Here is a 25,493-nt window from a genome sequence, read left to right as displayed (position 1 = left end):
CCTCTGGTGCCCTGAGGCATGTGGGTGGCAACAGCATTTCAGTGTTTTTCTTTTCTTTCTTCTTTTCTTTTTTTTTTTCACCCTAACTTAACAACAACCTAAATTTCACCCTAACTTAACAAGTTTTACTTTCAATATATCTTCTAGAGATGTGATGAAGACTCAAGCCTCCACACCTGATGACTTGTGTAAGGTCATGAATTTGAAAGGGAAGAGACAGTTCACATGTCTGAATAAAGTTCTTCATTAACTTAATTAAAGGTTTTGAAAAATGTTACAATATCTCAAAATTACAATATCTCTAAGATCTGTTTCTAATTACTGAGATGAGAAGGTAGTCATAGAAGGTATTTCTTTGTTCTTCGTTAATAAGAACCTGGCCACCAATAGCCTGTATTAGCTATTGAATATTATTCTTAGTTGGGCAGGTCTGACACACCACAATTTGGCTTTACATTTCTATTCCAGGCCATGGCATTTGCAACATATCAGATGATAAGGAGTTCGTGTGCAAGCAGTATTAGTTTTTTATGATTATATTCCTGTTAGACCTCTCAATGGTGTTCGGTGCTTCTAAGAGAAATGGAATCTGGCTGTCCTAGACACTAAATAAGGTCTGTCCATCACTCACCCCCACAAAAAGCCTCCTTATTTTTGGCAATTGGAGAGCTACAGTGTGGCCTGTGCTTCATCTGATTTATTTCCCGTCATAAATGGCTGATGTTGCAGAAAAATGGAAAAATGTATGTGTGAGAGGAAATAGGAGAGAGGGCCAGGGAAGGTTGGGGGAGCCATTGGAGAGCAATGCAGTCTGACCCTAAAGAGGGGGGAGGGAAGAATGTTAGGAAGAAGCATCTCAGAGCATTATGCAGGATAAGGAAGTTTTAGCAAGGCTGTTGGGGAGTCCTCAAACCATAGCCCCACTACCGGAGGTCTTCTGTAGCTTTCAGGAACAGGACTGCCATGCTCAGTCATTGGCTAGGAGCAGTCTGTGGGAAGCCTGGTGTTGGCACAAGTGTGGTGATGGGTTTTAGAGTGTAGAAGGCAGGATCTATGGTGAATTAAGCTCCCCATAGTTGGGGGTCTTTGAGGCACATTCTTCTGGTTGTCCGATGTACCCTACCATTTTAAGACAATGGGATGAAAAAAGGAAGATAGAAATGGGCTGTAGGTTGAGAGATGTTTAGATTCAAGGCAAGGTTTTCTGTTGTTTTTTGAATGGGAAAGACTTCATTATGCTTGTAAGCCTAGAGGAGGGAATCTGCACAATGGGAGAAGTCAAAGAAGAGGAAGGGAGGAAGGAAAAGGAAAAAAGATGGGTGGAGAGTTTGTATGTGTGTGTGTGTGTGTGTGTGTGTGTGTGTGTGTGTGTGAACGAGAATGAATTAATTGTGAAGGAAGAAAACTCCAGAGAAAGAAAAGAGGAAGAAGTTAGATAAAGGTTGTGGCTTTGAAGAATGACATCGTATTCCCTGGGATAGTGTCTGAATATGGGTTAAGGTTGAACATTGTTGGAAATTGAAGGGAATTGTGCTTGGTAATTTCAATTTCATTCAAAATAGGAATCAAAGTATCGGGGGCACCGGTGGAAGGTTTAGTCTTGAACAGGAGGGATAACATCTTCTGAGGTTAAAGCAAAAAGGGAAGATTGTGCTGAAAGAAAGACCTGCAGGAATGGGATCAAAATATGGGAGAGAAAGGCGGATGATCTTAATTTCTTGATAAAGTAGGAGGCAAAGTTATCTGTGGAAGGTATTTTTATTTGTAGCTCTTCTCACATGATGAAATTCCATACATAAAACTATAACAGAAATAATATTTAGCATATTAAAATTAATATGTCAAATATCTTTTATATTAAGGTTTATTTCTATTACATAAATGTTTTGTAGGCATATGTGTGTCTGTTTCTTGGTGTAGAACCCAAAGCTCTCAAATATTCTCTTGATTTAATTCGGAATTTTAAAAACTGACATTGTATTTGAATTTATGTTATTCCCAATCAGAAAAAATTACTGGAAATATAGTGTCAGTATACTATGTATATTTGCTACCAGTTTGAACAAAAACAAAAACACTTTTGAACTATGTAATTTAGCATTAAATAATTTTATCATATGAGCATATACTGGCTTACTCCATCAAAAAGTAGACATCAAAGTATTTCATAATTGGAGAGGGACTTCGACATTACTTGTTTCTAATGTGGGGGCCTCAGACTCCCAAAATCTATAAATTGAGTAATAAAGGTTGATGATTTATTTTGAAGTCTCAATCCACCAAATGGACATACCACTTTACCCATATGAAGGCTGAGGTTACAATTATTTCTTTTAAAGTTTATGTGTTTATTATTTTGAGATAAAGAGAGAGTGTGAGCACAGAGCTTGATGTGGGACTCGATCCCATGCATGACCTGAGCCAAAATCAAGAGTCAGATGCTTAACCAACTGAACGGCCCAGGTGCCCTTGAGGCTACAATTATTTGAAATGATTTCAGTTCAGTAGGGTCACTCTTCGAAACCTCCAATGGGCCTTTGCAATATTACAATATGGAAAATGCATTAATCCTCATTTAATCAATGAGCTTTAAAGATACACAAAAGCTTCTGAAATACAAGCTTGGGGGCAGGGGGATGGATTATAAAAGTTTGAGGTAATTGGTATTGAAAAAGTTGGGAAAAACTGATTTAATCTAATCCTTTAATTTCCAGATGAGCAAATGGGGCAGGGGAGATAAATAATTTACTCAATATCACATCACCATTCATTAGTAGTAGAGCCAGCATTAGGATTTGCAAATTTTGTAACTTGTGAAAAAATTACCTAATGTGGTATTTTCTTGGGTGTTAGGGTTTTCCATCTTGTGTCATGGTGTTTAGTGTTCTTAGCCTGTGGAACCTAAGTGCCTCACGTTTTGTTTTGGAGAAGCTTTGGGAATGAGTATGTATGAGTAGGGAACACTCTTGTTCAAACACTAGGCCAACTTTCCAGTAAGGTGGTTAAAAATAAAAGTTCCATAGAGGTAATTGAAAAACAAAAACCTTCAAATGAGTCTTCATAGTAAAGAGGTACCATAAAAGCCTAATTAATTTCAAAGTCCATTCTTCCATTCTTCATTATTTTAGGGTAGTCCTCATTTATATCTACTCTAGTTATAACAGTACTTTAAACAGAGCACATAATTAAACTGTTAGTAGATGAATCTGCAAAAAGAAAACTTATTTTTGACTCTTCTACAGTTTTAATCTTAAATGTGCATACTAAGTTCATACATTCTTATCAAATAATTAACATATATATTCACAATTAACAATCAGGGACAATCTTTATACAAAAATTTTACTACTGCTACAATTTTTGAAAACATTTATCCCCCCACTAAGGGAGAAGACAGTTCCACCTTCTTAAAGATAGATACTTTGAATAAAGAATATACGATACAATCATAATTAGAGGTTCAAACAGTGGGGTTTTTTTTTTCATTTTTGTGGGATGTTTTAAAATTTCCTTCCTTATATTTCTTTATTCTTTGTCCTCATTTCTTTAGAGAACACAGTTATTTCTTCTCAATTCTTTTTTTTGGGGGGAGGGGAGGTTGCCTACTGATGGTCTAAGAGAAGTGCCTTCATAATTGTTGCTGAGGCAGAAATGGAATATTTAATAATTCTTGTATCTTATTGATGCAGTCTTCCAAGATGTTAAGACCATTTTCTAAGTCCAAAGTTTCAAAACTTCATAAAGATAATCAGAATTTTATAACAAATGGAAATAAGTTGTTTTGTGAGTTCATTTTCTGTGATATCCAATAACAGGTCAACTGAAACTCAGACTTCATATTGGCGTTAAATGAACACAGCAGAACGAACATAGCTGAGACCTAGTCATTGTCATAGATGCAACCTGAAAAAAAAGTACAAGTTTCAATATAGTAATATAGAACACATATCTTCTAAGTGTTCTAAGGTTAGAAATGTGGGCAATTCACACTCCTCTGATTTAGGATTTAAAAAATGTAGAAGTAGCTTACTTTATGAAAAACTAGTTAAATGGAAGACCCTATATGTATTTAACTTTCATTGCTCAGTATGCAATCCTAACAGAGTTTCTGGACAGATTTACTCTTTATCAAAATTAGACCCAGGATTATTTTATTTTATCTGGCACTTCATTAAATGTAGTCATTCTAATTGAAATTGAAGATATTAAATATCAGTAAGAATCATAAGTTTAAAAGAAAACTAAAAGACTGCATGATTAACTCTATATATCATTTCAATTGAGATTAATTTTTAGATCTTAAAATATAAATATGTGATGCTAAGAGAATATTAAAAAGTATTACAGGTTATGAAATAAGTACCTACTAATTGGCCAAGTATACATATTTTTGTGTATGCAAGTAATTCATATTAAGATTAATGATATAATGAAAAATTCAACAATTATTTTCATACCTCTGTTTTCAAAGAAAATAAATAAGATTTTTGTTTGATTTTTAGTCATGTGTAAAGGTAATTTTTTAAAATTATCCCAGGGCATTTACCTTTCCTAACATTTTCAAGTGATTCAAATTCTGATCAGATTGGAAAGCTCTAATTAATCCAGCAAGCTATTTTTAGTATTTGTAAGAACAAATTCACTGTTACTGTTGTCTGTGGTGGGTGTCATGTGAGACTTACCATCAGCAATATCATCATAGATCTCGCCATCACTGTAAATGTGGAAAATAATTTTTATGTTAAAGAAAGTATCTTCTTAACATTAAGGAATATTTAGATGAAAGAGTTAATCATATGGTTTTATATGACATAATAAAGCATTTAAGGGTGAGAAGTCATATGTTATGTGTTTATAAGCGGGAAGAAATTTCATATTCATCTGTATCATCTATTATTGGCTGGGCCGAATCCTCTGTTCTATTCTAAAAATAACCAAAATCCCACAACTTATTCCGTATCATAGACATACAGAATAATAGAAACATGTCTCAAGAACATATAACGTGCTTTAGCATCTTTGGATCCAACCGTGTGCCTAGCACACAGCTGTACAGGTAAGAAAAGCTTACTAAGCTTGTTTAACTGGAACAGTGGCATGATACTCCACTGCGGGCCCTACCTAATGGATTCTTTTTTTTTTAATTTATTTAAGTAATCTCTACACCCCACGTGGGACTTGAACTCATGACCCTGAGATCAAGACTCACGTGCTCCTTCAACTGAGCCAGCCCATGGATTCTTTATATTTGTTAATATCAGATTTGTGCTTTTACTTGAACTTCAAATGTTGAATGAAATAGAATACATTTGGCATAGGAAATAGGTACATCATTTTTGCATGTTTCTAGTTATAATTTGTAAATATTATTATAAAACATATAAATATTAGTTACAAAATGAGTAGCAAAGATGTGATTAGTATGATGATTCTTATGTCATATAATTCTCAAAATATTTATGGTTATGGGCTGCATGCATAATAATATTTCTGGCTACTTTTACATATTTTGGTTTTACTTGGTCCTGCATCTTTGTGAAATATTCTATTCTACACATCTACTGAGTCCCTCCTATGTACTATGAGATATAAATATGAGTGAGATACGAGCTTTGATTTCAAGAAGCTTAGAATCTAATTGAGGAAATGATGATATACAAGTAATTAAAATAGAAAGTATCACAAATGCTAATATAGCCTTGAAATGTAGGATACAGTTTCAAAGTTCAGAAATACAAGGTGACTGTCCCTTAGACCAGACCCGCTTTGGGTTCCCATACTGCCTCTGTGCTTTTATCATGGAAGCATCAGCAGGCCCCCCAAGTTGCTGGCAACTATGTCTTCTCTTTGGATCCTCTGAGATTGAGGGAGGGTTTAGTTGATGGAAATCTGATATAAATGTAAAGAGGACAGATTTTCCTATCATTCATTCAGTGAACCAATTAAGTATTCATTCACTTCAGTAGAAGTGAACCAATAGCTGGTGAACCAATAATTACTTAGAGTAACTTTCTAAATTTTCTCTTAATCATCTTGTAATAATCGCTGATGAAGATGTGGTCCTATTATTTGCCACACATTCTTTCCTTGAAACTTGTATCTTTCATAAAACAGAAAAGTCCCTTGCCTACCATCGTGATTAAGGTTTTGAGAAAAATAAAAGTATTATCATTGCCTTTCTTTTGATTGTTTACTAGTTTGCCGACAAAGCATTTGACATTGGTTTGTCTCTTTCTGATTGGTGTCCATTGTTTATGGATATACTTTGTGAATCTTCCTCGATGTTATTATTATGCAGAATTCTTTAAATTTTTATATTGGCATATGACCTGATAATGGAGGTCATTTCTTGCACTGATATACTTGGAACAGAGTCTTACAACATTTGAGGGTGGGACTCTAACAGCATACTGGTAACAGACTGTGACAATGTCTTATTCATAATAGAAGAATCATTGATGACTATCTTTTTTTCTGACATGCTTCCAAAAAGCAACTTAATACTCTACTATGCCTAGGGTGAGTAAAGAAAAGCCCTCAGTTGGGGACCAAATTACTAACAGATGACATTAGCACCTATTGTGTAGACACTAATTAGTCCCTGATTAATTCAATTCAACCAACTGCATTAATCAATTAGTGAAAGGCAAAATATTTATGAAAGTGTTAGTGGTTTTGACCTGTCTCCGATGTTTGCCATGTCTGTCTCCTATGAATGTGACCTGTATACTCAGGAATGAGAAGGGTTCTTGTCTACTTAAAAGAGTGACACTTTATGAAAACCTTAACTTTATTATGAGAACTACCATACCGACATTAGTATAGCATATTATTTGAAAATCTATTTATGATAGTTTAGTAGGTTATATTATTTAAATGATATTAGAAATCTTTCTTGAAGAAAAGCATAACATTATTTTTATAAGTATAGTAGTAGAAGGAGATGAGCTTACTTATCCACCAAGTAACTCCGAAGAACATAACCATCTATGAAAAAAAGAAAATAAATTTTATTAATAGTACAGAATTGAAAAATCTTTACTGCTTCTTTTAAGAAAGTGAAACAGAATTGAATAATTAATATGATATGGTGTAATGTGATATGCTGAATAATTATATCTATCTCCAAATATGGCCTATTTCTCTTATATGTGTCCACTTTTCTCTCCTTCCTTTCTTCTCTTTTTCTAACTTTTCTCTTTCTTTCCTACAACTCTCTTTTCCTCCATTTATAATCTTTCCCCTTAAAGAGAAACAAATGATCTTAAAGCTACTGCAGGTTGGGGCGCCTGGGTGGCTTAGTTGGTTAAGGNAAGCCGTTAGCCATGTGGCCCAGTCTTGTGAAGAATATGTAGTTCCTCTAAAAACAAAAGTAGTTTATAAATAGGTATTTCAAATACCACCAATCAGAACTTCAACTTATAAATGTTATTATATTGAACAGAGTCAAGATCGTGTCCAACTCCCCTTTCAGATCAGCAACCTGGTGATGATTACTTGGGGAGGGGGGTATTTAATGGTTTTCACGTTCAGCGTGGAAGATACTCCACCATTGCTTTTGCCATTTGACAGTGTCAACATATGCATTTTCCTCTTTTGTGAATCAAATAATTATTTTTTAAATTAAATTTAATTTAATTTTTATGGAGTGTCAGAGAGCAAACCAGAGTGGTAGAAAGCGAGAGAGAGAGGTGGAGAGAGAGAGAGACTCTTAAGGAAGTTCTACACCCAGTGCAGAGCCTCACACAAGGCTTGATCCCATGACTCTGAGATCATGACCTGAGCTGAAATCAAGAGTCAGATGGTCAACCAACTGAACCACCCAGGTGCACTCCCTCCTTTTTTTAAATTTAATTTTGTTTTTGAAACAAATCATTATTTGAAGATCACATACCAGGCAATCTAGTGATTCCCTGTTAAATAGAAAATAGACCCATTTTATGTAGGAAAGCAAAGATTTTTTTTGAGCACATTATCTTTGCTCCTATTGTGTAAATTAATCCTAAGAAAAAATACAAATTATTTTTCCTGAAAAAATGTCTGCTGACATTTAATTAGTATTACTAACCTTTGGAACTAGTAGCTTTGGGTTAGCATCTAAACATTACTGTATGCTTGAGATTAGTACCATTTACTGCCTCATCAATATAGCTTCTAAATTCTGTCACTGAATCAGTCTATTGGGCTCGGTCCACTTTAGATCTAAGTTTTATTAGAGTAACTGTGTAAAAAATTATAAACCAGGAAGCTCATAGACAAAGATTAATACAAATGATAATGAACTTACTTAAACACACTGATGTCATATTGCCATTGACTTAACATGCAAAACCCTTTTTTTTAAAAAAAAAAGCAGGGATCACACAAGTGAAACTCTAGATTAAACCTTAAGAAAATGAACTTTTCCTTGAAATATTCCAGGGTAAAAAGAACTCCAGCAAAATATTTTATCAAGAAATTCACCGCTTTTTTAGGAAATATTTTTAATGCTTATTTACTTTTGAGAGAGAGAGAGAGAGTGAGCACGAGTTGGGGAGGGGCAGAGAGAGAGGAGGATAGAGAATCCAAAAGAGGCTCTGAGCTGTCAGCACAGAGCCCAACATGGGGTTCGAACCCATGAACCATGATATCATGACCTGAGCTGAAGTCGGATGTTCAACCCACTGAGCCACCTAGGCACCCCAAGAAATTCACCACTTTTTAATGAAAACTTTATTAGAATGCTATTTGGAAAAGGAAGAATCAAAGTTCTCTTAGAATTCCTGTAGTATGGAAACAACGTAGCATGTGTCAAAATGATAAAAGAGCAATAATGTAATATTTTACTCAGAGTATGAAAAATTAGACCTTGTTATACCTTCCTTTTTATATTTCAGTTAAAGCAAAGTAGCAAAAATTATTAATGTAAGAACATCTAAAATTAATATCCTTGGTTGCCTTTGATATCCCAGTTCTTTTATCAATTTCATGTTAACAGACTTCTAAAAAAATTAAGGTATCTATCACAATTTAACATACTTTTTAAAGGGGGATAACCTTGTCTCTAACAGATTCAATTTGATGTGTGCTTCTCTCAAAATAGAAAATCCCTACAGATAACAAGGTTTTAGAAGAAATTGTGGATTGTATGTCAGGGTCCCAATACTTGAAATCTGTCTTTACCTTGTACTCATGTTTGGGGCTGAAACAAAATGTGAATAGTTGGCTATAGACAGTAATGGTCACAAACTTTTTCTCCCTCAATAGTTAAAATTGGTGGTTCTGCTTTTGTTTTGATATTTTTTTCTTAGAATAAACTGGGAAATAGGAGTGCCTGGGTGGCTCGGTTGGTTAAGCGTCCAACTCTTTGTTTTGGCTCAGGTCATGATCTCATAGTTTCATGACTTTGAACACCTCATCGGGCTTTGTGCTGACAGTGCAGAGCCTGCTTGGGATTCTTTCTCCCTCTCTCTCTGCCCCTCCCCTGCTCATACTGTCTCTCTCTCTCTCAAAATAAGTAAGTAAACATAAAGAAATTTAAAAATTGGGAAGTAAAAGAATACAATAAGTGTTCTCATGACATATTCATGTTTAAATTAATAATTTAAAAATAATGACATGTATGGGCTGAAGCTTTTAACAGTGGAGGTAATCTCATTCTGAGCTGTTCAGGCTTTGCAAAGTCTCTGAACTAAAATTAGAAGATACAAAATTAGGAAAATGTATAAGAGATTATAAACTGCTGCCAGAAGTTGGACTGACTCCAGCATTGAATGTATTTGTTTTTCTAAAAATCTTTATTTATTTAAATCTTTATTTAATCTTTATAAGATTAAAGGAAATAAAGAACAAAACAAAGAGAATATAATCACCATTTTTAGAAATTAAAGATTTCTATTTTCTTGTGCTTTTAGGTAATATACTTTCAAAAATTCATTTATGCTAAAATTTAAAAGTAAGCATTAAACAGTCCTTTACATGACCAAAGTTAACAACTCATGATTTACGACTTAATAGCCTGTCTTCACAAAACGAATTATAAAATAATAATTCTTTTAGATTCTAAAACCTCCGTTACATTTCCTACTGTATCTTGCCTGTCTGAGAGCTCTAAGGAACGGCTTTCTCTTTTGTTGAATGCTCTGATGTTGCTGTTGCTTGTGTATGTGAGATATATAAATATGAATGATTGTGAATATTATCTAAGAAACATGTATCAAGGAGATGCAGTGTGGGATATATTGTACTGCTCTCTTCTAGCTTTCTGAAATGATGTGATAATTTCGGGCTCATTAGCTCTAAAATTACTATTATATAGCATCTTTACAGGGTTAATGACTATTAATACAGCACAGGTTTTGATGTCTAGTACCTTTAAAATTCTAAAACTTCATTCTCTTGAAAGCATGATTCATGACAGCGTCAAAACAAGTGACTTACCATGAATTTTTATACTTTATATAATCTCTCCATTATAGTCCCTAGAAATAAATTTTTGGCAGTAGATAAATGATCTCTTTGCTTAAATGTTCCATGTACACCCATCATAAGAAAATTAATGAAATATACATAGGAAATAAGCATAAAAGTCATCGTGTCTCTGTACCATGTAGAATGGCCACCATGTTTCCTGTGCGTGCTGGCGTACCAAGGATTCTCACACGTAATATGAAATTATTATTTGGAAACTTCACATTCATACTGCACAACAGTGGCTTGAAACAAGTGTTCTGAAATATGTGGTGGGTTAGAGCTAATGGAGAAAGTAATACCCACGCCCTACGTGTGCCAGTTCTCAGCACTGACTCACTTTGAAGAAGGGTGCTGTGAGGTGCGCCTGGGTGGCTTAGTCGGTTAAGCGTCCGACTTTCACTTAGGTCATGATCTCGCGGTTGGTGGGTTCGAGCCCCGCGTCGGGCTCTGTGCTGACTGCCAGCTCGGAGCCTGGAGCCTGTTTCCGAGTCTGTGTCTCCCTCTCTCTCTGACCCTCCCCTGCTCACGCTGTCTCTCTCTCTCTCTCTTAGAAATAAATAAAAATATTAAAAAAAAAAAGAAATTTGAAGAAGGGTGCTGTGAATAAAATTATGAAAGAAATACAAAATCATCTTTGGAAAAGTAGAAAATACCTTCATTCTAATGTTTCCAATTTTTTTACTTAGTAATAAGTTTAAAAAGTAATTTTTTTATTATTTCATTGTTCTGAGCAAGTCCAGATATAAGGTTAAATTTACTCAACTTGGCTTCATGCAGTTTATAAACAATAAAATCACATTGCATAGATTTTCACAGGCAAATGGAACAATGTCTGACTTCAAGGGAACATGGTCATAATATAACAGACAGAAAAAATAAAACATTGTGTATAAGACTAAATATAAATTATTAGCCTTGTATTATAGAAATGTTCTCTCTCCCTCTTTTCTTTCTCTTTCTCTATTTATTTCTAGGGCTTCAAATCAGGAGACTTTTAAAATTTCCGAATTAAAAAAAAATTTCTTCAGTGAGCATGTTCTACATTAAAATTGAAAACAAAAGAACTTAAGGAAAGAAATCATCAATTGAATTTGAGAGAATCCATACTCTCTTTGAAATTCCCCTTTCTCTGGTGTCCAAAGGAAATGGAGAACATTTTAACCACAAATAATTCAGTTCATGTCTACTTCTACCCTTTTTATAGAATTTTTTTCTCTAGCGACGGGAGGTGGAAAAACCCAGAGCTTATGAGACACTGAGTTGTGGAATATGTGCAAATATTAGCAAGAAATTCTAAACCTTTGGGAATGTGCCAGAAATACATACTTAAGATCTCAACGCCTCTGTAATATGTATTTCCACAAGTCAGTGGGTGAATTGATCAAATGTGATAATGCTTCTAAAAGTGGCTGGTACTCCCTCCACTCCACAATGGGAAGAGATTATTGTTAGTGCTTTCACCTCTAATTTTTACCATTACAAATTAAGTGAAGTAAACTATGCTTTCTTTTCTCTGATGGATTAAAGAATGGAAAGTAAAGAAAATGTTAGGGTTACCATGGTGTTGGATTGCAAATGCCTAAATGGCAGTCAGATGTAGAAACAAGGAACTGAAAGATTTAAAGTCTCCTAAATGGTACATAACAAGCAAACCACATCACTAAAGCTAAGATGGAGAACTCTGTCTTCTAACAAGTTAAACTATCTCAGAGACTTCTTCCTGTGCATGCCTATATATCAGACTTTCATCTGGTTTTCCAGCTGCAATCTCCAAATTGTTACATTCAGTTTAGGAAGCCAGACCTGAGCAAGGTGCCAGGCACCACAGCATGTGTTGGTAATACAATGTTGAGAACATTTCAGAGAAGTTACTCTTAAGCTCAGAGGCTAATAATAATAGATTGAAAAACAGTAAGGACAATTACAGGGACAAAAGCCGTAGCATGGTGGGGCAGAGGAGAAGTCAATTGTGACGGGTGACTGGGGGACAAGGCGTGGATGTGCTCCCAGTTTTAGATGACAAATGGATTGTTTTTAATAGACAAGTTGTGGGGGGGGCACCTGGGTGGTTCAGTCAGTTAAATATCTCACTCTTGGTTATAGCTCAGATCATGATCTTGCGTTATGGGAGATCAAGCCCCATGTCCAGCTCTAGGCTCAGCGTGGAGCCTGCTTGGGATATTCTCTCTCCCTTTCACTCTGCCCCTATCCCACTTGCATGCTCTCTCTCTCTCTCTCTCTCTCTCAAAATAGATAAACTTAAATAAAATAGACAGTTATGGGCATTGGAAGTAGAATGAAATAGCATGGAAGGATAAAATATCATAATTTATTCAGGGAATGACAAGGAAGTGATAATGTCAGTTGGAGATGGAAAATAGTTGATGAGGCTGAAGATAAATCAAAAAGGCTTTATATATTAGCCTAAAGACTTTGTGTTTTTAAAAATAATAATATGAGCTACCCTGTGGCAGGTGGATTGGTTGAGGGTAACAGTAAGGTAGACATATCATTTGAAAGGCTATTGCAATAATCTAGATGAAAAAGGGCTCAGTACACACAGTTATCCCAAATCCTATAGACATATATGAAGCATGGATCAGAAAGTAAGGAAATTAAGAATGTCAAGGATCCGGTTCAAGGAATGAATAGCAGGAGGTTTAGAAAACTAAGAAAAGCATGATATTTGGCAAAATAAACATGAAATTAAGCAGATATGATAATTAAATTCTGAAATAATGCTTAACATGAAGGGCAATAACAGATGCTCCAGGTGGCCTTTCCCATAGACCTTCACCCTCACCACCCAGTGACTTTTGGTTCACTCAACTTTCAACTGACAACAGTTGCATTGTTTTTAAACAGATCTGTTTTCTCTGGCTTCCAAAGCTCTTTGTCCACTTGCTCATTATTCTGAATGGCTCACCACCTTCCCAGGAGTAGGCTTCAGCTCCACAGGGACAGAAGTTGATGTATAAGCACCCCAATTTATTTTCCACTGGATGGGATGAAACTGCCACTCTGAGTTCCCAACTGGAATTAGTTCTGATTATTCAAGAGGCAACCCTTTCCATAACAAGGCTTTGTTGACTGCCTTTCCTTTCCTGTCCACTTTTCCACTTGGCCATGAGTGTTGCCCAGAATCACCTCCTACATGGGGAAGCCAAGCTAAGACAAAGCCTAGCCACAGAAAGTCTTTAAACAAAAAGCAACAGGTACACAAGAGCTACTGGTATGATCGTCCCGTTTCCATTCTGTTTGAGTTGGGCTCCAAACCACTTAAGGCTTGAATTAGTTTTCAGTGAGCTTAGGGATTGTAAAGTGCATTGGTATCGCACCAGAAAAAAATGATGAAAGGTACTTGGAACCCTTGACTGTTGTCTACCAGCATTTTATGTAATCTTTCCACTTCTCATTTTTAACAGATGATAAATTCTAAGAGGATAGGAGCTCTCCAGTATTCATAGCTGCATTTAGAATTAATGATATCCAAATAGGAAGTGATAGCAGATCACAAAATCACCCAAGTAGTTACTATTCTCTTCATTCTTTTTTTATTTTTTTAATTTTTTTAAATGTTTTTATTTATTTCTGAGAGAGAGCGAGCGAGCAGGGGAGGGTCAGAGAGAGAGGGAGACACAGAATGAGAAGGAGGCTCCAGGTTCCGAGCTGTCAGCACAGAGCCTAATGTGGGGCTTGAACCCACGAACCGTGAGATGATGACCTGAGCTGAAGTCAGATGCTCAACCGACTGAGCTACCCAGGTGCCGCTCTTCATTCTTTTTTAAAAAAATCTTTTAATGTTATTTATTTTTGAGATAAAGAGAGAGAGAGAACAGCAAGAGAGGTGCAGGGAGAAAGAGACACGGAATCTGAAGCAGGCTCCAGGCTCTGAGCTGTCAGCACAGAGCCCGATGTGGGGCTTGAACTCATGGACCATGAGATCATGACTGAGCCAAAGTTGAGTGCTCAACCGACTGAGCCACTCAGGTGCCCCTATTTTCTTCATTCTTAAGGTCCACTGGCTTTTAGGAAGTTAAGAGTCTCCTCCAAATTTCTGTTTCTGGTGCTGTATCTTGCACATCTCTTGTTGATGAGGTCATTTACACCTTTGTAACTCAAGAGTTTGTTCCATGAACCAGCAGCATTAATTATCTGGTAAAATGCAGAGTGTTACACCTCATCTCAGACCTACTGAATCAGAATCTGCGTTTTATACAAGATTCCCATGCGATGTGTATGTACTTTGAAATTGAAGAGCATTGCTTTAGATGGGATTTGTTGCGAAAGATAAGAATCTCAGGACAGCCCTGCAGGCAAGATTGGTCTGAAGCTTGTGCCCTGGGGAAAGGGCCACATGACAAGTACTAGGACAATTTTCTCTTGTGAAAAAGCAGAAAAAAGAAAGCAGGCTCACTTAGGTTTATCCTCAACCAGGCACTATTGGTAGTTTAGTTAATTTCTTTTATTTACATAATTTTTAATATGGGTATAAATCCTATCCCACATTAAGCAGGCGTCTTCTCTTATTATGGTGTCATGAGAATTTCTGCACNTTTAGTTAATTTCTTTTATTTACATAATTTTTAATATGGGTATAAATCCTATCCCACATTAAGCAGGCGTCTTACTTCTCTTATTATGGTGTCATGAGAATTTCTGCATGCTATTATCATAGTCATCATGTGAATATTCAGGCTGATACATTAATCATAACATTTCATACTTTTTACATGTTTAAACTTTTAAATATTTTTTCTGACCTTTGAATGCATAGGTTTTTTCTGCATTTATAGCTATTCCTTGGGGTGCATCCTCACAAATGCTAGTCTGAACGTCAGTTTTCTTTGTCTCCTGGAGCACTGTCTACACATTATCTCCAGTGACCTTTGAGTGTTAATACTACACTCCTCATGCCTTTTATCCTTTGTACCCACATTCCATTTTCTCCTTTTAAAAGCCAACCACACCTCCTCCATGATAACTTTAGATCCATTTCCCCAACCTTGAGTCACTGGTTTTATTCTTAAAACTCCCATTTCAGTTCCTGTCCCTGAGTCACCTTCCTGTCATTAAAATTCGACTCAGAGTTTGTGTTTTCCACACAGACTAACCAAGCTGATATGGGGCAGCCACGCTGACTATTCAATTTTAAATGCAGGGCGCAGAAGTTTGAATGACTCTTCCCTGGACTTTAAGTGAAATAAGCTTCCTTTTCAAGTTTGACAAAAACATTGCGATCTGTCAGTTTTCATAGCTGATAAAGTCAAAGAAGACAGGGATGCTCTTGTATCCCTTCAGAAGAGTATGCCGTATTAAGTGCGTCCAAATAGGAAATGAAAATGAGTAAATTTGCAAGGCAGGAAAACTGGGAATTCTGCCTGTGATGTGCTGTACCATTTCAAAGCCAGACCACAGCAAGCGCCACTCACTGCTTTAGCACAGTGGTTCTCACTTAGGAATACTAAGAATAAGCTAAAAAAAAAAGTTACATCTGCCACCCCCCAGAGCTCATGACTCAGCAGGTCAAGGGTGGGGCCAGGCAACTGTGATTTTAATACACAAAGGGTTTTCTGATGCTGGTGCATTGTGGGAAGTACTAATTTGGCATAACTTTCGCACCACAGTGCCAAATATAGCAGGTGAGAAACGATAAAGGACCAAAATAAGATACATTGACTTCCGCACTGCAAATTGCTAGTTTCTTAATGTTTCCCACAATTCATAAAGCATAGAAAAAACAAAGTTAATGAAACAGGGTGATCAGAAAAACGTGTCTGATTATTGAATCCTGGAATGCCATATCAACAGAGTTGGCAGTGACTTACATTTTCCTTCTTCATTCCTGCAGAGAACTTTCGTATCATCAGTGCTTTGAATAACTTCAAGAGATTCACCGGGCTTCACCTGGAGATCTCTGGTCCCCCACCTTTTAGAGGATAATGAGGGTGCAACTTTGGTCGAATATAAAACTCTAATTTCACCATCATACTGGAAAAATAAAAACATTTATATTATTGATTGCTGTGTAAGATTAAAGTAATCCATTTACCAACAGATCTATTAAGGAAGTCTTTGTTAGGGTGTCTGAGTGGCTCAGTTTAAACATCTGACTTTGGCTCAGGTTATGATCTCACGGTTCGTGAGTTTGACTTGTACTTCGGGTGAGCTAGAACCCCACTTTGGGTGAGCATGCGCCCAGCCTCAGGTGAGCCCTGCTTCTTTCTCTCTCCTTCTGCTCCTCGAGCGCTTGCACCCTCTCTTTCTCTCTCTCTCAGAAAAAGTCTGCCAAACAAACAAAATAATAATGTAAAAGCATTAAAGGAAAATTTTTGAAAGAAAAGCCAGTTATAATCTCACCAAAGTAATACAATCACTATTTTTAAAATTAAAAAAATTTTAAGTGTACATGTACTGATTTGATGCACTCATATGTTGCAGAATGATTAGCACTGTAGCTTTACCTAACATCTCCTCCCTTCACATAATTACCACTTTTTTTGTGGAGAGAACATTTAAGATTTACTCTCTTCACAACTTTCAAGTATATGATACAGTATTGCTAACTCTAATCACCACACGGAACCTCAGACCCCTAAAGCTCATTCATCTTATAACTGAAACTTTGTACCTTTTGACCAACATCTTCTCCATTCCTCCACCCCAGGCTCTGGTAATTATCACTTTACTTTGTTTTTGTGAGTTTGGCCTTTTAAGATTCCACATATAAATGATATTATAGAGTATTGTCTTCTTCTGTCTGACTTAGTGTAAGTGAGCCCTTGGGGGCCATCCATGTTATCACAGTGACAGGATTTCCTTCGTTTTCATAATTAATATTCCATTATATATACATTGTATCTTTTTATCTATTCTATTTTTAGATTATCCTCTTACTAAAGTTCAAAGAACAACTAAATGTAAATGATTATTGCAGCATATATATCACACATGTATGAGAGTTCACTTAATTTGTTATAAAATAAATTAAAATGTAAATTTTGTAGTAAATAAAAGAGTTAGGATAAATAATGATATTGATAATTACACTTTAATATTGTTTTAAGTTTGTTTATTTTGAGAGAGAGCGCAAGTGTGTGAGCTTGCATGAATGGGGGAGCGACAGAGAGAGAGGGAGAGAGACAATCCCAAGCAGGCTCCATGAAATCATGAGCCCACGAACCATGAGATCATGACCTGAGCCAAAATCAAGAGTCAGATGCCCGGCTGACTGAGCCACCCAGGTGCCCCGGTAATTACACTTTTAATAAGTGCATTGTGGTGGTACTTAAAAATTAGCATTTTGTGCTTCGTCTGGTATTTAAATATGACATACTTTAAACTTTTTCCTGAAGTCTTTCTCTTCTTTTTCCTGCTTTTTTAGCTTCTTGGGGTCTTTTTCTTCAGTCTTAGCCTTGGCTCCTTGACTGAGATAGCAGAACAAACATAAAACAACATTTGGTTTAGTTTGAAAAGAATAGTGTACCACAGAGATTTCATCGATCACGTTACAGTTTTGTTAAATTTGGTTTTTAATTAGTTCCATTTCTTAGAAATCTAGTACATCCATTGTAGTAAATGATAATATTTCATAACACAGAAGAGATTCTCTAAAAGAATACAGATTACAAGTTAAAATGAAAGTAAGTGACTGCTTATTCTGTTGAACCACATGAAATGACTGAGGTATAGTGTAAACACGCTTACGTATCAGAGGTTTCATGTAATTCAACCTATCTGTTGTCGAACTCCATGTATATTTTTCAACTCTTCTTAGGTGAGTAGGTGACTTGGCAAATGTCACAGAAGAGGCTTTTTGAAAAAGAACGCTTTCTTAAAAATTGATTTTTTGGTCTTGAAAAGCTTATCTATTTAAAATGAAAAATGTTTAAAATTCTAGTTGAATTTTCTTGAGCAGTTTTTCATACCTACTGAAAACAGAGGCTGGGTGGTGTCTCATAGATGTCAAATGGACGACAGCTAACTAACTGTCTTTGGAAGTGAGAAGCCTGAGAGTGATTCTCCAGTCTGGGCGCATATAGATGGCCTCGGAAGTTTTACAAAAGTACCGCTAACCTTTGTCTAATTCCTAGAAATTCTAATTAAATTAAATACATTCTAATTAAGTAGAACTGAGTGAGGTCTAGATACTGACATACACACTTTAGAGCTCCCCACAGAATAGTAATTTGCAGCCAAGATTGAGGAACATTTGCTAGGGTTGAACGTGGATGCTAGGGAAAAGCTGGCAATCTCTGAAGGAGGGAATTTTAAAATCAGAATTTTTGTCTATGATGAAAAATTCTAAACCCCGATATTAATTATCATCTAGATTACCTAAAATAAAGTTCTGTTTGCAACTGATTTATTGAAAATACTTGATTCTTTAACTTTTGAATCTTAGGATTTAGATCATTTACTGTGAAATGAATTAGTACATTATCCTGCCTGGGGTTCTGAGTCTTTCCTCAGGGTCTCCTGGCTTCTGGTCCTCTGGGCAGTAGTGAAACTGCTGTCCCAAATTAGCACTTTGGAGCCATTAGGACACTTGTGAGTGTTGAGAAGGCCTCGTGAGCTCTCTTTGAAAATAACTTACTGAAATTTAGTTTTAGTTAAAAATAGGATATCGTGTTAGAGAACATAAAATAGTCTTAAACTCTGAAAAAAAAAGGCAGCAGTAAAGAAAACGGTACATATCACATAAATTTTAACCAGCTGGGGTTTATTCTACTTGAAGAAAAGATCCAGTGTGTAACTGGGTTCCCAGAGAGCTGCTTAATGGAATGTGGTGGCATTTCTACAGTAATATAAAATGGAAAAATGCATTTAGAAATGTCAGGGATAGAAGTGACTTCCCAACGGTGAGGAATTTTTCAAACCGAACATATTACTGAAGAAGATTAGATTTTCCTTTCAGAAAAAAAGAACAATTCTCTTTTCATCTTTCATGTTTGTTTTGCCCGTGGAACTTGATCTTCACATAGAAATGACAACATATTCTCCCTTCAGTTTCTTTGATCTCGAAACTTTCTCTTGTTCAGTAAAATTAGCTTAATGGTGTTGGCAAAAAATAAATACTAAATAAATAAATGCTCATGCATTTTTGCAGCATAGCTTAGAAGACGCTATGTATTGTCACCCATTTATGTCACTTTCAGCCTTTAACTAATCAAATCCAAGATCTTTTTATTCATCCTTTTTTTTCTCAGAAAGCTACAGACGTGTTCTTGTTTTCTTATACACTATGTATCAGCTCATCGCTCGTGTTTATTGAAATACAGAAAAATCTTACCATGTTATTTCCTATTTCAAAAGAAGTTTCAAAAGGTACTCCTTTCGTACTAAATGATCTTAACAGATTTTCATACAGTTTTAGTTGAAAATAAAATTGAAACCTTAGGTGAGCTGAAGAATGTCACTCTTCACCTTTAAGTTTTGGGGTTTTTTTTATTTGAATGGAACCTTTGAGAACCTGATGCTGTTATGAAAAAGAGACATGACAAAGTCCTTTTGAAACACAAATCATCTTTTTTTTCATAAAAGGAAATAATCTTGTGGAGGACAGAAAAGATTTGAAGAAGGTAGGTGAGGGTTGAGATATGAACTAAGAAGTCCATTCGAGACAAAAAAACATTGGGGAAAAGGGTAAAAATAAAGGGAGGAGATGAATCAGTGAGATCGCTTGTGATCAGGCTCTCAAATATTTTCCCATTGAATGAATAGATGAATGCAGACATCAGTGAGTCACAGGGCAAGGAATAATCAGGGGACTAGCAGCAAAACTCCTCGGAGAGGGGGAGGGGAAGAGAGAAGGGAGGGAGGGGAAAGAGGAGGAGGGGGATCAGGGTTCTCCACCCACAAACCTAGCAGAACCCTTAGAGCTGGGATCAGAGAGAGGACAGAGCAAACGGGATTGAACACAGTAGATACATAACCCACTGGCGTTTTATTCTAGTTGAATTTTCTGGAGCAGTCTGATTTTCATCTCCAAATGAGGACATTTTAATTACCTCAACTCTGCTGGTGGCGCAGGGAAGTCAGAGGCATCCACATCGTCATAAACTTCATCTCCCATGTCTAACAAAAGGCAAAATATCAAATGTTGAAACACCTTAAGGTTGAAGTTTTAACATTATTATTATTATTTTTTAAAAATCAAGTAGGCTCTATGTCCAGCATGACCCTGAGATGAAGCATCACATGCTCTACTGACTGAGCCAGCTGGGGGCCCCAGTTCGAATTTTGATATGAACATTCAATGATGTTTTTAATTTAAAGATTTTTCTTTCAAATTCAACAAAATAAGTTTTCTTGGGGTCACTGTACATTCGTCTTGGAAGCCGTGTCTATTTCCTAAAAAGGAGAGGTTTTTCTCTTCCTGGAGGCTTCTGCTAGATTTCCCTCAAAAAAGCCAGTGGCTATTATTGTAACTAGAATTATCAGGATAAATCCCCCCAAAACAGTGACTGAGATTATTTGAAGATCCACACCTGTGATGAATGGAAGGATTAGTGGATTGCTGACACACAAATCAACATTACAGCCCATTGGCAATAAGCAATAGAGATTGAAATTAAGATTCATAGGGAATTTAGGATGCTAAGATAATATGTATTATTTTATTTATATGTGTATCTATGCCTGTCTAATCTGTCCATCTGTCTGTCTATCTATCCATCTATCCAGGGATCATTCTCTTTTACTCATTGCTCTACTTGGTCCTCATGAACTTTTAATTTATAGTAATATTAGGTGTGGTATCACCTTAAAATGGAAAGAATATTTCTATTAATAAGACAGGTCTGGTACCAGCAGGTATTGGGAACCAGTATTGGTGGAAAAGTGGCAATGACCTTAACTAGTCGAGTGGCTTTTTCAATCCATAGATACTTTCTTTCCTTCTTGTTAATAAAGTCAGGAAATTTGCTCCCTTTTTGCACCTATTGAGTTGCTCCACAGCAAATTAAGCTGAAGAGATGAGTTGAAGAGAGTAATGAATGATTATCATAGAAAGTTTAAATGCTCTCTGCTAGTGGCAGGGATTTAAATTCCTTTCAGAATTCCTCCTCTATCTGTAATGTAGAGAGTATATACAATACAGTATATACGTATACTACACACACATGTTTGCATGTATACCCCCAGTAATTAATTTCACAGCTCTGTGAAGTATCCATGATTTATATATAAAATATATGACATATTATTCATTTCCAGAATGGGAAAAATCACTGTTCCATGCACATGCCCTTAAAACACACCTGAGAGCAAAAGAAAATTAAAACAAAACCCATAGTTTTTACTTAACTGATCACATTTGTTTCATTTTTATACCTACCTTTGTGGAGCTAAGTTTCTTGAACACTTTTTGAAAATCACACACTAAGATATAAGCTCATTGTCAGTTATTGATCAATTTGTATTCGTGCCTTACATGCTTTCATATTGACAACTGAACATGAAGTCAGATAACCAGTTTGGAAAAAAAGATTATCTGTGTGTTTAGTTTTCTCTTTCAACTTATTTATAAATTCAAATAAACTTTTTGAAAGCCCTTGAATATTCTCATGAGACATTTTATTTTGTTCAAAGTGAATTTAAGAAAAATCTTTTAAAGCTCTCTCTCAGATCTTTATATTAAGAAAATAAGTGGACCAAAATTGTACAAAGAAGAAACTGTTTTATATTTAGCAGTGAAAAAATTTCCAGATACAATAGAAATTATACATTATAAAAAATCAAAGATATTTAGATTTAGAAGGGCCTTGGTGGCATATAATCTGGCATAGTTTTAGAAATCATTATGCAGAGGTCCAATATATCAAGCTCGACTGAATAGGGGTGGATGAGACATGGGAAATACCGATGTCCATCCCTGCCCACTTGTTTATTTCTCCATTGTGACCCGTATGACTGGGTGAACTGTTTAGAAACCATCAAGATTAAAAATTTTCCTCTTCCCACCCTTTCACTGTTGAAGAACTGTGGAGCAGTTAATTAACAACTTTACACAAATTATTATTTCCAGAATCAGAACTTTAATCCAGACACCATGACTATATCCAGTGCCATTCCACTACCATATCTGCAAAAAAAATGCGATATAAAATATATACTTAATTTTTGTTACTCACCTAATTGTTTAGGAGGAGCAGGAAACCTGGAAAGAAAATGAGAACACCAATTACAATCAGACCAATCTAAACACAGAAACTGAGTCCTTTGTTTAAGGAGAGGCATGAACAAGTAACAGCCTGGAGGCTTATAAAGGCCAATTAATCTGTTGACAATCATTTCCTTCTCATTCTCCATTTCTCCATTGAGTTTCAATTTCTGTCCATCAATTTGGAATTTTGTGAGACTTTTTTTTTTTTTTTAGCTCCAATGGCGGCCAAAAAAGTCAAAAGTCAAGACATTCAATGGTTTATTTTGCCCATAGCCATTGGACCAACATTTTCAGATTTGTTCTATGAGGTTTGGGCATATTATCACATCAGAGTAAATTAAATGGGCTCAGTGTTTTGGAGTCATTGTGGCATAACTGAGGCCAAAAGCTTTTATTTGACTTAAGGGGTAGAAATAGAGAGCTGAAATCAACAAAGGTCACAGGACTCTTTGTGTGACCACGTTGTCTCAATATATGTACTCAAACAGGAGAATGGTGAATAAGAGAGGGATATCCCCTGAAACTAGAGAGGGAGGGCTTATTAATAGAAGTGATCTGAAATTAGGAGTGGGTGCCATTTAGTTGCAACAGAAACAGACCTTTGCTTTTATTACTTCTGAACTTTAAACACACACATAAACACACATCACTGGAAGAATGATGCACAGTTACACTGAAGTGTGACAGGTCATTAGTGCAAGTGGTTTAAAATCAAAATTATGAAGGTGCAAGTGGAGGAGGAAAAGTAATTTCTGCTTTTATTTCTAAGTGAGGTCTGATTTTAATAATACTGCTCAAGAGAGGATTTGTTAAAACAGGGATTTGTTATGTTTACTTACAATTTTGAGTGTCCGGTTTACTAACTATTGTTTTAGGTGTCACAGAAGAGTTTATAATGAGGAATTCTATGTAGAATTAACATTTTAGAAAGACTTTAATGAAATATGGAGACTCTACTTTGAGCTCCATAGACTTTAAATACTTTATTTGGAGAAAAGAAATTCCAAATTGCATCCTTATTTCCAGAAAACTAATATTTGGAAGGGAATGTATATTTTGAAGAGTAGTCACTGTATTATATAATGTTGCATTGGAATTGTGAGCTTTTAGACTTGATGCTGTTGTTTAAAAAAAAGTCCTACTAAATGGAGTGTACGTGCATGAGTGTGTGAAGGGGTGTGTGTATGTTCATTTGTGTGTATTATCTGTGCAAGTTCGTAGGGAAAGCAAACTATATCTTTGAACCATATGACAATTTTTGAAGACTTTGCACGCCTCTTCTGTAAATGCCTGAGTGCAATAAGGGTGACACAGTAAATGAGGCTCAGATGACTAATGGAATATAACATCGGGTGACTTAAGCCTGTCAGAATTTGGTTATTGGTTATAAAATATTAGTAGCATTTGATTAAATTAATATTAGTGTAGTTATTGTGCACTGGATTCGGTCGGTCGACTCTTACGATGAACCTTCATTATTGTCTGACTCAGAGACTTTAGGTTTCTCTCGTATACTTTTCTTTTTGTCATCTTTTCCCTTTAACATCTTCAAAATCCCCCAGGACCACGAATTACTCCTGTCTTCAACCTGTAGTGTGGAGCTTAGGAGCATGCAGGCATTGATCAGAATGGAATAATGAGCGGAACACGAAAACATTGGGTGGACATTCAGAGTTTTTATAATTATACTGCATTGATCATTCAGGCAGTAAATTACTCATTGTAATCAACAAGATGATGCTTTTAAGTTTATAGGCCTTGGTCTTTGAATACTGCTGCCACTAGGTAAGGAGTAAGTAAATTACTGTTTTTTATTTAGTGAAACTTATTTTGGTTTCAAAATAGAAAGCTAAGTCAAAATTAAGTTTTAAACATCAATTTTGCTTTATTTTATGTTTAAAATGAAGTAATTAACAGATCTTAAAATTTTAAATATGCCATTACAAAAGTTTAAGCAACTAGAGAATTAAGTCTTATACTGGTTTTGTCACAAATAGCATATGGTCTCAGTTCATTTGGATTGCGTATAACTATGATCATTTTACAGAGGATAGCCGTGCATCTGATAAACTCTCCAGAGATTGATTGATAAATAAATGATTGGGAAAAGTTTGAAAAAAATCTACAACATGGGAAATTCTTTGTCCCATTTTCATCTCTTTTTTTTTTGTTGTTGTTGAGGCTCTTGCAAACAATATACCACTTCATCTGAAGTGTTGTGCAATTATGCTTTCTGACTTATGACTGCTATTAATTAAACTTTTAAATCATTTTTGGTATTAGAATAAGGAACACTATATTTTGCTTTTTATTCTAACCAGAAATCAACACTAAATTTCAGTATATGCAAGAATTTACAAGAAAGCAATTCACTGATCATTCTTACCCGTCATCAGCATCCTCCTCTTCGATCCCATCGTAAATATCATCATCTGGGGGAGGTGGGAACATCCCTTCATGTGGATTGGTAGAGGGGAGAGAATCTTCTGTTAATTTTATAATTTGGTCATGTAAGAGTCATTCAAATTTGATAGTAAATCCGCCTTATTTAACCGCAGAAAATGTTTCTTAATAACCATGTAACTAGAAAATAACTTTATGTTCCTATTCTCACATAGATAGTAGGTAAATTAATTGTCTTGTTCATTACTTTTAAAGGAATTCTTAGAAGTGTAATTTAATAAATGTAGAAAGAGTATTGAGCTTTGGAGATAAAAGGGATACAGAAGAATAAATTTGAGAAAACAATTGAAAAGAGAGTAGAGTTAAGTATTGTGGAAAAGAGAGAGGAGGTGATAAGAAAATTTTAATTAATGCTGAGGAGACATTCAGAAAAAGATACTGATCAAGATATAAGTGAGGAAAAACAAATAGA

General features: G+C 35.6%; 1 protein-coding gene across 5 annotated transcripts in view; it reads right to left on the bottom strand.

The window, feature by feature from the left end:
• Nucleotides 1-1,758: 1,758 nt before the first annotated feature.
• Nucleotides 1,759-25,493, bottom strand: part of FYB1 (FYN binding protein 1) — a 159,507-nt gene continuing 135,772 nt past the window's right edge. For 3 of the 5 annotated variants that reach the window (XM_077763461.1, XM_077763465.1, XM_077763462.1), the window contains exons 11-19: nucleotides 25,005-25,071; nucleotides 24,082-24,219; nucleotides 22,587-22,612; nucleotides 20,463-20,529; nucleotides 17,789-17,879; nucleotides 16,281-16,443; nucleotides 6,954-6,987; nucleotides 4,683-4,714; nucleotides 1,759-3,903 (exon numbers count right to left, since the gene is read on the bottom strand). In XM_077763461.1, the coding sequence (XP_077619587.1) occupies nucleotides 3,881-3,903; nucleotides 4,683-4,714; nucleotides 6,954-6,987; nucleotides 16,281-16,443; nucleotides 17,789-17,879; nucleotides 20,463-20,529; nucleotides 22,587-22,612; nucleotides 24,082-24,219; nucleotides 25,005-25,071 (641 nt within the window). In that variant the 3' untranslated portion in view covers nucleotides 1,759-3,880. The remainder of the gene's footprint in view (nucleotides 3,904-4,682; nucleotides 4,715-6,953; nucleotides 6,988-16,280; nucleotides 16,444-17,788; nucleotides 17,880-20,462; nucleotides 20,530-22,586; nucleotides 22,613-24,081; nucleotides 24,220-25,004; nucleotides 25,072-25,493) is intronic. The other 2 variants (XM_077763463.1, XM_077763464.1) reach the window with 2 other exon arrangements.

Source organism: Crocuta crocuta, unplaced genomic scaffold, assembly GCF_008692635.1.
Source record: "Crocuta crocuta isolate KB4526 unplaced genomic scaffold, BGI_CrCroc_1.0 scaffold4, whole genome shotgun sequence".
Lineage (NCBI taxonomy): Eukaryota > Metazoa > Chordata > Mammalia > Carnivora > Hyaenidae > Crocuta > Crocuta crocuta.
The sequence above is the reverse complement of the archived record's forward strand: the minus strand, read 5'-3'. Positions and strand labels throughout refer to the sequence as shown.